This window comes from Xiphias gladius, chromosome 10 (assembly GCF_016859285.1).
Source record: "Xiphias gladius isolate SHS-SW01 ecotype Sanya breed wild chromosome 10, ASM1685928v1, whole genome shotgun sequence".
NCBI classification, from domain to species: domain Eukaryota; kingdom Metazoa; phylum Chordata; class Actinopteri; order Istiophoriformes; family Xiphiidae; genus Xiphias; species Xiphias gladius.
Genome location: NC_053409.1, coordinates 20,446,345 through 20,457,895, shown reverse-complemented (window position 1 = coordinate 20,457,895; position 11,551 = coordinate 20,446,345). Strand labels below are relative to the sequence as shown.

At 39.6% G+C, this 11,551-nt stretch overlaps 1 protein-coding gene across 1 annotated transcript in view; it reads right to left on the bottom strand.

Moving 5' to 3' along the window:
• Positions 1–6,155: 6,155 nt before the first annotated feature.
• The window catches only part of dnmt3ab (DNA (cytosine-5-)-methyltransferase 3 alpha b), a 40,267-nt gene continuing 34,871 nt past the window's right edge, over positions 6,156–11,551 (bottom strand). Inside the window, exons 19-24 of the mRNA XM_040136987.1 lie at positions 9,584–9,674; positions 9,265–9,413; positions 8,702–8,787; positions 8,081–8,150; positions 7,390–7,508; positions 6,156–7,251 (exon numbers count right to left, since the gene is read on the bottom strand). Of these exons, the coding sequence (XP_039992921.1) occupies positions 7,110–7,251; positions 7,390–7,508; positions 8,081–8,150; positions 8,702–8,787; positions 9,265–9,413; positions 9,584–9,674 (657 nt within the window). The 3' untranslated portion in view covers positions 6,156–7,109. The remainder of the gene's footprint in view (positions 7,252–7,389; positions 7,509–8,080; positions 8,151–8,701; positions 8,788–9,264; positions 9,414–9,583; positions 9,675–11,551) is intronic.

The following is an 11,551-nucleotide window of genomic DNA, read 5'->3' as shown; positions in this document are numbered from 1 at the left end:
AATCAGTTCTTGAGTAAACTGAAGGCAGTTACTGGCAGTGATTAACTATTCATCAACAACAAAGAACAAACCTCCAAGATCTGCCTCCTCCTTTGCCTTTTAAACAACTGTATTAATGAAGTGATGTTTGTGTCTGTGTGTGTGTGTATGTGTGTGTGTATGTGTGTGTGTCCACCCTGCGTCCTTGCGTGTGTTTGTGCGTGCAGGATGGGTACGTATGAGGGTGCGGCAACACTACTGCATGGCATGGACTCCCTCACACATCCAGATCTGACGGTTGATATTGTGGAGGATGGCACATGCATTAATACTTTTACAGGCTACAAGTAAGAAAAAGCGAAACACTCGCACAACATCCTCTCCGTCCCCCGAAGCCTGGGAGCAGCTACAGGCTATAATAAACTTATTATTATATTATAGGGCCCATAGCTCAGTACCCACTATGGAAGTTGACGCCGGTTGTTTAATAATAATAATAATAATAATAATAATAATAATAATAAACAGACGAGCATCTGTTACCTTTTGAAAATATTTGCATTATAAATCTGTGTCAAGGAATTATTTAAGTACAGCAAATATCAATTAAGACATACATCGATGCCAGATAATGCAACCACAGCCTGAACTACAGTTTAATCAAGTGTTTTACATTTGACTTAAAATTATAAAACCACAGGCCCTGGTACTGGCTTAAATGTCTTTTTATATTTATAGATTGTATTTGTCCACAAAAATGAAATGAAATCCCATGAAGTCTCGAGTATTTGTAAATTAGCATCGACCAGAATGATCAGACCGGTAAAGATGGTGATTTTGCTGGTTAAGTGTGAACGCGGTGAAATGATGACACTTCTAGTTACTGCGACCTGACACAAAGAAACCGGTCTCCATCCGGCATGAACGGCCGCACAGCCAGCGTTCATTATCGACCTAGAAAGCGCTCTCCCGGCTCTCAGTCCGTCCCGGTCCCCCCCTCCCGGTCCTCCACAGTGACCAGGTTGCGATCTAACAGCGCAAGGTGGCCCCACGTTATTATCACACAGCCCTCCCGCCAGGTGAAGTGGTGTAGCTGTACTTCAGGGTGTGTATAGGTCCTGGGAGGAGGGTGACAGGAACAGCAGGCAGGGCAGACACCCAGACGCGTAGCCAGGGGGGCATCGAAACTAAGTCTCCAGGCTCCAGCACAGGACCCCCCCCCCCCCCAAGACAGAGCCACTGCAGTCGCCTAGTCAGAATATAGCTGATGATGTGCGCCACATACCTCCTCTATGGGCCTGCTGTCGCTGCTGCTGCTCCACTCGGCTCTCCGGTTACTTTCTGACAGGAGCAGAATGCAACACAATCCGTGGATGGCACTTCCCAAGGAGATACACACACACACACACATACACGTACACATACACATACACACAAACACACACCAGATGGATGCCTTCCTGGCCGGTCCAGCACCAGCAGACCGCAGCACCATCGACGTCAAGCCAGCAAGGAGATACAAGTAAGTCTTCCGGTTGTGGCTTTAAAAATAAAACCCAAATGGTCGTCCTTTGCGCCTTTTTGGACATACAAAGTACTTCGTTCAAGAAAGACTCAGCATCAAAATTATTATTTTTTTTCCCCCTTTATGTATTTTTCACAGCTTTTAGCTCCCGTCCCACGTAGACTTATGCAGCAGTCCTTTGCCTTGCCATGCACTGAGCAAGAAAATACTCTACACTGGCCCATTACGTTAGAAACGGCGGATTAGTTTAGTTACTGCCTGATAATGTATAAACTTAATCAATTAATACGTATGAGTATGAACTAAAGAACATTAAGTAGATTTCTCAGCAGGGTGCAAAAATCCTGTGTAATTGTGCTGCTCTTTTGTTGATGTTTAGTGTATGTATGGCGGCTTTTCTCACACGTGCTTTTTTTGTTTCAACTACCTTCATTAAAAGCAGGACAAGAAGGCTAATTAGTTTGAACGAACACGCCAGATAAAATAATACTAAATGCACCTATCACACTAGCTTTCCGGTCTTATTTAATCTTGTTGAACCCTGACAGCCGCACGTTGCCATCCCTGATCAACATTTTGAAAATTTAAACGCGTTTCACTGGCTGGCTGTGTGCACATGTTTGTGGTTTTATTTTGTAGGCCAACCGCCTGTTTTCCGGTACCATCCCATCTCTCCCCGGGCAACTTGACGCGGCTCGCAGCATCCAGGCCTTGCGACGGTGCGAAGCGCCAATCAGCAGCGGTGAGGGAAGGCTTGGTCGCCCCGGCAACCAATTACTTTGGACTTTGGGCGTGTCCACCAGGAAGAGGCCGTACCATTATCAGAAGAAGAGGGTGACATGAAAATAACAGTGGGTGAGGCTGCACAATAGACTACTGTAATGTATTATCACCAGTGTTATCATTTCACAGACATTTAATAGATTAAATGTCTATGAAATTAAACTAAAATGAAATGTTAATAGCCTATTCTCCTTTATGTGTTATATCACATAACCCGGGCTTGATCTGCAACATTTATGATTTGAAGAAAAAAGGAAACATAAAACAGATAAATTATACATTTATGAGCATATGGCCTCGGTAGAAGGAAACGCTGTCTAATGGCTGAATAAAAGGCTGCAGACTGGCAGCATGCTCAGGTCTGCTCAGAGAGAGAGCTGCAGGGCAACACCCTCCTTTTGGAGCACCGAAGGGGTTGAAGACCCAGGTGTCAAGGCACTGAGAGAAAAATCCCCCGCTGGAGGGCACGAAGGCATGGAAACTGGAGCTGAATATCAATGTCCACATCTCCTCTATCAGCCTCCTGACAGTTAGAATGTGGGCATTAAATATTATTATTGTTGATCAAACACCCAAAATATAATTATAATTCATAGGTTTGGTTTTGGGGACACAATGAAGGTTCTTCAACAGAAAAATATAAATGGAGATACTTTAATGCTATTTTTTTGCAAGTGTGATTAAAATTAGGTATGGTGTTCTTCCTTGATAGAGATCTAAGACTCAACGATAGGTAATGTTGCTTTTGCATCATCTAAAGAGCACTGTTCTCTACTGTCTTATTTTTGATTAATGTTCAATTCTATCACCTTTTTATTAAGAATATGAAGTGTAAATGCAAAAGTCTACAAAACACCCGCTACTGCTCCTTAACCTTCAGACAATTCTTTTTTCTGTTCTTTCTCTGGGACGAAAAAAAAGGAGTAAGGGGAACATGTCTCCCACTGGAAATTACACTCTTAATTCTGAGGATAATTATATGATACTACGTCAAAAGTAGGACTTATGCGAGATAAGTCATGATTATGAGAAAGCGACGACTTATTAATGAAAAACCATTTTTCAAGTGGCAGAAGTTGTAATCAACATTGAAAATGGTAAAAAAGAAAAAAAGAAAAAGAAAAAAAAGCACAGGTGTTACATTAATGACTCTAATGATGCTCAAGCACCTGTGAGTCTCTGCAGTGTCAGCGTGTTGGTATCACACTGTATACACAGGCACTCTTCTTCACCATTAATGGCCTAACTGTAGACTTAACAGCAATTACAGATTGGGTCCTAAGTGAACCTTTTTTTTTTTTTTCTCCACATGTAATATTTCCTGTATTTTTTTATATTTTCTTGTCCTCATCTCACTGGCTTGACATGGGTGGGACTGAGTTGGAAAAAAGATCATGTCCCCAATCAGAATTTAGCAATATTTGAATCAAAACCTGATGACAGTTGTGTGGATGTTTGCTTATGTTTCGGGCTACTGTCCATAAAATCTGATTATACCACTCCCACACTGTCCTGTGTGGGAGTGATACTCTGATTGTAAGACATTTAATATTGAATATTAAATGTTACTGAGAAATGCTTTAGATTTAAAATCACATTTTTGGGGACTTTAATGTAAATTACTTTTTAAAATTAAATATAAATTTAAAAAAGGACAGGAGTTTGCAGATTTTTGCACAAAAACAATACATTTATTCAAGTGTTCTCCAGCACAAGTACATACGGAGCCTTTATCTTCTCTCTGGACACTAAACATAAGTATGGGGGGTTCAAAGTGGAGAATGACTGCTACATTTGCTGTACGAACTGGTCTTGAGGAAAAGTGTAGAAGCCATAAAACAGTTATGACAGAAAGAAAGTCTCACAGAGTGTCAACAGTATCACTGAATATAGAATTATTGACCTGCCTTGAACAGTAAATATGAAATGTTGTTTCTGATTGGGAAAAAAAAATTAAAATAAAAAAAGATAAGCATCAATTCAAAACAGCGTTTTGAAAACAGACATGGAGAATATTACGGCATGGAATGTAGGATTAAGAAGTAATGCGTATTAAGCTTACATAATGCTACAGTAAAAGTTATTACTGTTTTTTTTTTCTCACACGATTTTCCCACAGATAAGCACCAACTACAGCAATCTCTAGTCTAAAACAATATAGGAAACCTTTCATTATTTGTTATCCTTATTTTTTCAAGTACAAAGTTAAAATGCCTTTGTTAATATATTTATATGAGTGAAATAATAGTTCTTTTCCATTACTACAAGGAACTTAAAAACAGTCATTGTCAAGACATGTTTATTTCTCTTCCAATCAAATATATTTTTCTTGATTAGATAAAATGTTTAGCACCATCGGAAACACCTACAATCCCTCTTTTTTAAATTCTTACAAAAGAAACAGAAGCGAAAAACACCACCATGTAGGGCTGTGCAGTGAAGTTGAGACCGTTCATCTTAAAGCTGTCCATAGGCCACTATTAAGATCACATGACATTAAATCTGGATTCACTTGACACAAACAAATCAGTATGAAAAAAAAGACTTGACAGAAAGACTTGGAGTCTCCCTATATCTAATGCTCAAAGCAAGTTTTGAATCAAATTTGTCACTTGATTTTTTATTTTTAACCTAAGAATTGTTCTAATTTGATGATATATATTAGCAAAGAATTATATTTGTACATCTCAATCGTAAAAAAAAAAAAAAGATAAAAATAAATTGAAAACAGCAACCGGAAAACTCTATGTACAAAATGTACAAACATAAGGGGATGTTAAGTTCTATAGAAGGAAGGTGGGAATAACATCTGGTTAAAATATCACAAAGCACAGGGTCTCACATTGAGCCCAGTGTGCATGGACAAAAATTATAGCAATAAGGTCACTTAAGAAATTAATTACATTAGGAAATTAAATTTCAAATTTTGAATCTTAAATATGATATAGATAAGCGATAGCATCTGTTTTCATTATCCTCTTTATTCTTTGAGTGCTGACATCCTTGTCAAACACTGTGTCAGTTTATTGTTTTGACAAACTGCAGCCTAAATCCTCCATGTTTAGCTTAAGAGGTTACAATCAAGAGAATTTAGTTTGTAAATGTAATCCAAATTTGGATCAGCACTTAAATTTGTCAACATGACGACTACGATTTATCAGGGAAATGGCAGAGGCCAACTGTCCTTCAGAAGGGAGAAAATATTACACAAAGCGCATGACACAGTTCTTTTAACTCTGTCTTACATTTTACAATCTTAATAGAAGTAGACATTCTTTGAATCTGGGTAGTAACATACTGTTACCGCTGCTTTAAAACAGTAAACAATATGGATGATGGAAGAAAGGGGAAAGGGGTTTGGGGTTACAAATTTCAATCCATCTACTGTACACTGAGTCAAATAACATGGGTTTCACATATCAAAATCCATTCTTTCACTTCTATTGGCACAGCCCTACTGTATACAAAAGTATTACACGAGGGTAGATCAGTTCACATCATGAAACAAAACAAAAACAATTCACAAGAACCAATATCTTTTAAAAAAATATCAAGAAAAAAAGAAAGTATACATATAAAAGTGCTTTATAATGTTGATAAAACAGCACAAAATTGCTATAAAAAGGTAGAAGAACTTTGTGAAGCCGCACCATATTGTTGAGGATTTGCACCTGACAGTTTTTCAGTTTAGAGAGGTGGAAGACGAGGAGGAGAGTTACCCGGACGGGTCCCCCTCCCTCCCGCCAGCCACCACGCTTACTAACAGTTGTACAGTAATGTCATTGGTCAGGATGAAACTAGAAAAAAGTAGCTCACCACAGACTTTGATCTTAAGTTGGTTTTTTTTGTTGTTTTTTTTTTTTTGTTGTTTTTTTTTTTTTTTTTTGAATGACAGAAAACATCATTTCCCATGTGGCTAGCTTCACTCTCTGTTTGTGCAGATCCAGGCGGGGAGCCTGAGTGTAGCAAGGCTGAGAGATTAAATGAGCACCAGTACAAACTGTATAAAAGCTGTAAAATGCAGAAAAGAGGCTATGCTCTATTTTTGCAGTCTACTGTCTGTCACTCCTACGTTTCCTTTGAAGTGAACAAAACGGCACAGAACGGATTTTTTTTTTTTCTTAAGTGTAAAAACATCAAACAAGTTTTTCCAGCAACAGGTTAAAGAGCTCCGTATTGTCTAAAGTTGTAGTGCCACATGGGCTATGATGTTTCTAATCATTTTGGAGCACCATGGTATTGTAACCATATTACAGTAGTACCTTTTATTACCTTCAGTTGTGTATAGAAACTGTAAACAAAGAGGTATATGTGATCTGGTGTTTTGGATTCTCAGAGACACAGCTCTCCTGACACTGAAGAAAATCGCCTTTCTCGTCACATCTCTGTGAGGCTCAGTAGCTGGAAGCATGGCTGCACTGCAGGTGGGAATCTCGCAGCCCCGACGTACAGTACGCTCACACAGCAGAAACTTTTCACATATCTCAAAATCACTTTCTAGCTTTCTGATGTTTCCCACTGCATTACCGTAAAATACATATTAGCACTTTTCTGTCTCAGTGTCTTGAGAAGAAAGCATAGTCTCAAGTATAGCTTGCACAAACAAATCAACAATACTTGGTAACACTGCTAAAAGGTAAAATGACATATCAAAATTAAATAGAATAAGAATTACAATTCAAATACAAGAAATAATGTGAAATCTACGTCAATGTTTCGCTTGCAAATTATACCGGAGTATAATTTGAGGATCAAGGCTCTTATTTCTAGACACAACATATAGTTGTGGTTCTACATGGTTCCGAGCGAGTTTTCTTGCTGCTCAAACACAAGCAAAGTAATCTTTGAGTGGTGCAAACAGGTGGCGGATAACCGGGACGCTCCATGATCTGCCAAGGAGCCTCTGCCTCGCCAGTCGGCTCATGTTGGACACGTCCGTATAGTGGACTGGAAAGCCGAAGATCCTGGAAAGCGCAACCGGCCAGACCAAAGGATACCCAACAACCAGGGGGGAAGACACAGGAAGATAATCTTGAGATTTCGATCTCAGAAGGAGAACGCGGCGGAAAGTTATTTACAGGACAATCTTTACGTTTACATACCTCTCCATCTCAGTGCACCAGAGAATGTCCTCCTTCTCATTCATGTAGACGGGGAAGTGCTGGTCCTTGCCCTGCTTGATGGAATTAGACCTGGTGGTGATGGTCCTCACCTTGTCAAACTGAAGAGAAAAAGGGAACGAGGGAAGTATTAGTCCATGAGTATTACTAGCTGTATGTTTTTCTTCATTTGTCGCACATCAAAGGTGCAACACCTGAAACTTTTACCTCTTTCATCACAGTATTACAGATCAAATAGGACGGCTGAGGATCAAGTGTGCGGTTAACTATGTTAGCATCGCTTGATTTCTCAGTACTGATTGATTGGATTTCAAACTACTACCTCTTGCTGCCACCGGGAGCCACCAGTGTGCAAAGTAGTGTATTCCCATTTTGAGTAAACAAAGTAATCAAATTATTCAAATATATTTTGGACAAACATCATTGGCTGTCACATTCAACTGCACGTGCTGTCACAGACTGCAAATGTCACAGTAAATATCATTTCTATTTCTGTGATCACATCAGTCAAACTAAAATTTTTTTTTTTAAATTTTTTAATTGCATTAATTAATGCAATACAAATGTAAAGTTTTACGCAGGACGTCCATGATTGATGAAGTTTTGTGTTGACATTTCACCGGGTGATGCATGCACAGTTTAATTTGTTCAGTTGTAGTATCACATGAAGTACCTTAGCTGTCCTGCCGTGTTCTAAACAGTCCTGGAGGTCCAGCCTGTCAGTGCACATAGCAGTCAAAGGCCTGAAAAGGAGAACAGGAGTCTTGTATTTAGACTTAGAACTGTAGACTTCATTTAGGCACAAATTTGATGACTAACACGGCAATTGCACAATTTTCTACTTTGCTGATGGCTGTCTGAGAAGCCCTGTATGATGGAGCTTCATGTCAAATATTCAGTATTTTTTTTCCTTTTGTTACAGGAAAAAGAGAGAATGCCTGGAAAATTAGCTTCTGAGTAGGCTTCTGTTTAATGACTGGTCGGTCACATATCTGACCTGGCTGAATTTATTCTCAAGTGGATGTTTTCCTGTACCTATTAGCAAGAAACGGACCTTAGGAGAGAAGTCTGTTGTACGTTGCTACAAATATAAGTGTTTGTGAAAAAAAACTAAGCTAAAATAACATCAAAATAAGAAATGATTTATTAATTTAGTTAAAACTGTAACTGTAATAGACACTATTTCATCTATAATAATGTTGAAAGCAGTTCTAATAAATGTAGTTCATTTATCACAGGTTGTTTTTTTTTAATAATGTATGTCAAAGGCTTCCCTCACCATTCACCCACCAACCTGTTCATGCCAGGAAGGTTACCCCAGAAGTAGCGGGCACGGTGTGCCGCAGAGACCTCCTTGGCATCGATCATCACCGGATTACACTGAAAGCAAAGCAGAGGAAAAACAAAACGCCAATCAGAGAGGAACCAAGGTAGGATGCACTGCTACGCTTAAGTTTGCATACATGACAAAATAGTGGAGTGTGGTTACCACTCAGTAGCACAGTATTACTGGTATTGAAAGAAATCCTTTTCTAGTTTTGATTGACAAAAATCTATTTAGAGTCAGGCCAAAACCTCCACAATGTCGATGTATTTATTGTCAATGCATTTTTCACAGCGTCCAATCAATATTTTTAGACCAATAGTTTACCAGGTTTTTACAGGACGTAATATGCAGAGCAAAATATGCTCTCTAGGAGTACATGAAAGCACATTAACCATAGCACATTAAAGCGTTACATCAAGATTAAGAGGGTCAACGTTCCCTTCTAATGGTCTGTGTCTAAAGATAATGAATTGGTGCCACAAGGGGACATTCATAATCCATCCAGTACTACTATGAGTAAAGAAGCTGACCTCTAAAAAGCGAGAGATGTCCCTCTTATCGCTGACACCCATGGCAACCACATTTTCAAAGAGCCAGAAGAAAGGCCGGTTGTCGCCCTCCTTAGGCCGCGCCTCATGGAGCAGCCTGTAGAACTCAAAGAACAGGCGGCCGGTGCTCTCTGTGGGACAGAGACGGCCATTAAACAATGCTGGAGTATAGACAAGGACGCAAACCGACGATATTCCAGTCAGTTTTCTAGTCAGGTTATTAGCTGCCTTTATCTCTAACCAGATGAATTTCCAAAACAATACAGCAAAGTGAAAGGAAAGTGAACATGTTCAGACCTACCAAAAAGACCTTTCCTAGCAGGATTGACTATAGCGAGGTCATTGCATGGGCTTCCACCAATAACTAGGTCAAAAGGGCCCCACTCCTGTATCTGTAGACAGATAAGAAACAGAGACATAAGGACAGAGACAGTATAGATAATGACATGTTGTAAGATTAGGTGAGCCTGTGTAACACCCCTAAAACCTTCAGGTACATCGTGTTCAATGAAGAACCAATTAAAGGACCAGTGTGTAGGATTTAGTGGCATCTAGCGGTGAGGCTGCAAATTACAACCAAGTGAATGCTTCTCCCATCTCCCCTCCCTTTCCAAACGTGTAGGAGAACCTCCAGTGGGGAGGCAACATTAAAACGTGAAAGGCCCACTCTAGAGCCAGTGTTTGGTTTGTCTGCTCTGGGCCACTGTAGAAACATGGCGGTGCAACATGGCGGACTCCGTCAAAGAGGAACCTGCTCCCTATGCAGATATGAAGGGCTCATTCTAAGCTAACGAAAACACAACAATTGTTAGTTTAGGGTGATTATACACTAACGAGAACATAATTATGAATACTGTATTCAATTTCAGCCAATAGATCCCCCTAAATCCTGCATCTGGCATGTTAAGGACCCTGGATAATCAGGCATTCGAGAGACTACAGATTTTATGATAGACAGAGGCTCCAGTTCTCCCTGGTTTTTGTTAGGAGGCCCGCTGCTGTTTGGGAGACAATTTCTGGGCAGAAACATCTGCATATAAAATCAGTTCTTCAGTGGAGCTGTGGCTCTGACCTTAAACCTGAAGTGGATAATAAAAGAATAGCTACTTGGTCACTCAGTATATTGTACATTGCATTTATACTCATAATCTGCTCGCCAGTCCTACCTTAACCTTTAGTCCCAGGCCAAAAAAACAATTTGTAAAAAAATTTTTTTTTTTTTTTACCCTACTTCCACTTATGTGCCTCTCAAAGTTATTAGAATCAAGTGGACATGTACTGGACCTTTTACTTTTCCAGCATAACCAGGACTATTTGAAAATAAATATTTGATGTGAGTAGTTGCATTCAACATTTATAATGGATTGTACACGCATGTCGACTTTGTTTGCCTAGAAAAAAAATGCATTTTATCAGAGCTGTGAAGATTTCTGATATGATAGCTTATTATAAAAGCTAACCAGCGTCATCTGTGAGGTTTTTTTTTTGTGGAACTGACAGCAACTATGAGCTTACAGTATTCCCACAACTAATTTAACATAGCGAACATTGAAGAAGTGCAACAACAAAGATTTACTCAAAGTCACTTTTACGCAAGTTTTACTCAAATGAAACCATGTCACTGACCCTTTTTGACTTAATAGAGGTTGACCTACAGGGCGATACGCCCGTGGGTTTGTGTACAAGCCTCACTTAAACAGCGGGTGGGACGCCAGTGTTCCACTGGGACTGGAGACGGCGTCTCTGGCGTTTGTGAAAACTATATTAGGAATGATTTTCATGTTAAAAAAAAAAAAAAAAAAAAAAAAAAAGTGCCCTGCTTATCATCCTTAATCACAAAATGGGGCTCCAGTATACATGTAGACACACTTAGCAAGGCAAACTCTTTCTGATGAATTTGTGTTTCTGTTTTGGGACATGCGGAATTGATGTCCTTGTTTGGATTTCTTTGGTTGCCCAGTGACACATCTGTAATCACAAGCCAACTACCACCCAGTGTATTTCTCTGTACATACTCAGTCTCTGTATGTACTCAGTTTCTACACGGGCTCATTTCCCACATTTAAGACAAAGAAAAAATCTGTGCATGTTAGAACAGTTGTTCTGTGCAATTTGACTGGTCTTTGTAAGTTTCAACCACTCCTCAGGACTTTCCCCAGCTTTAGTGGCCAGCGGAACAAGACTGCTGTTGTATAAGACACCTCTTGTCAGGGTGAGGCCACTGAAAAAGACCACACACACTTAGCGGCCCTAAGCCAGAAAACATTAG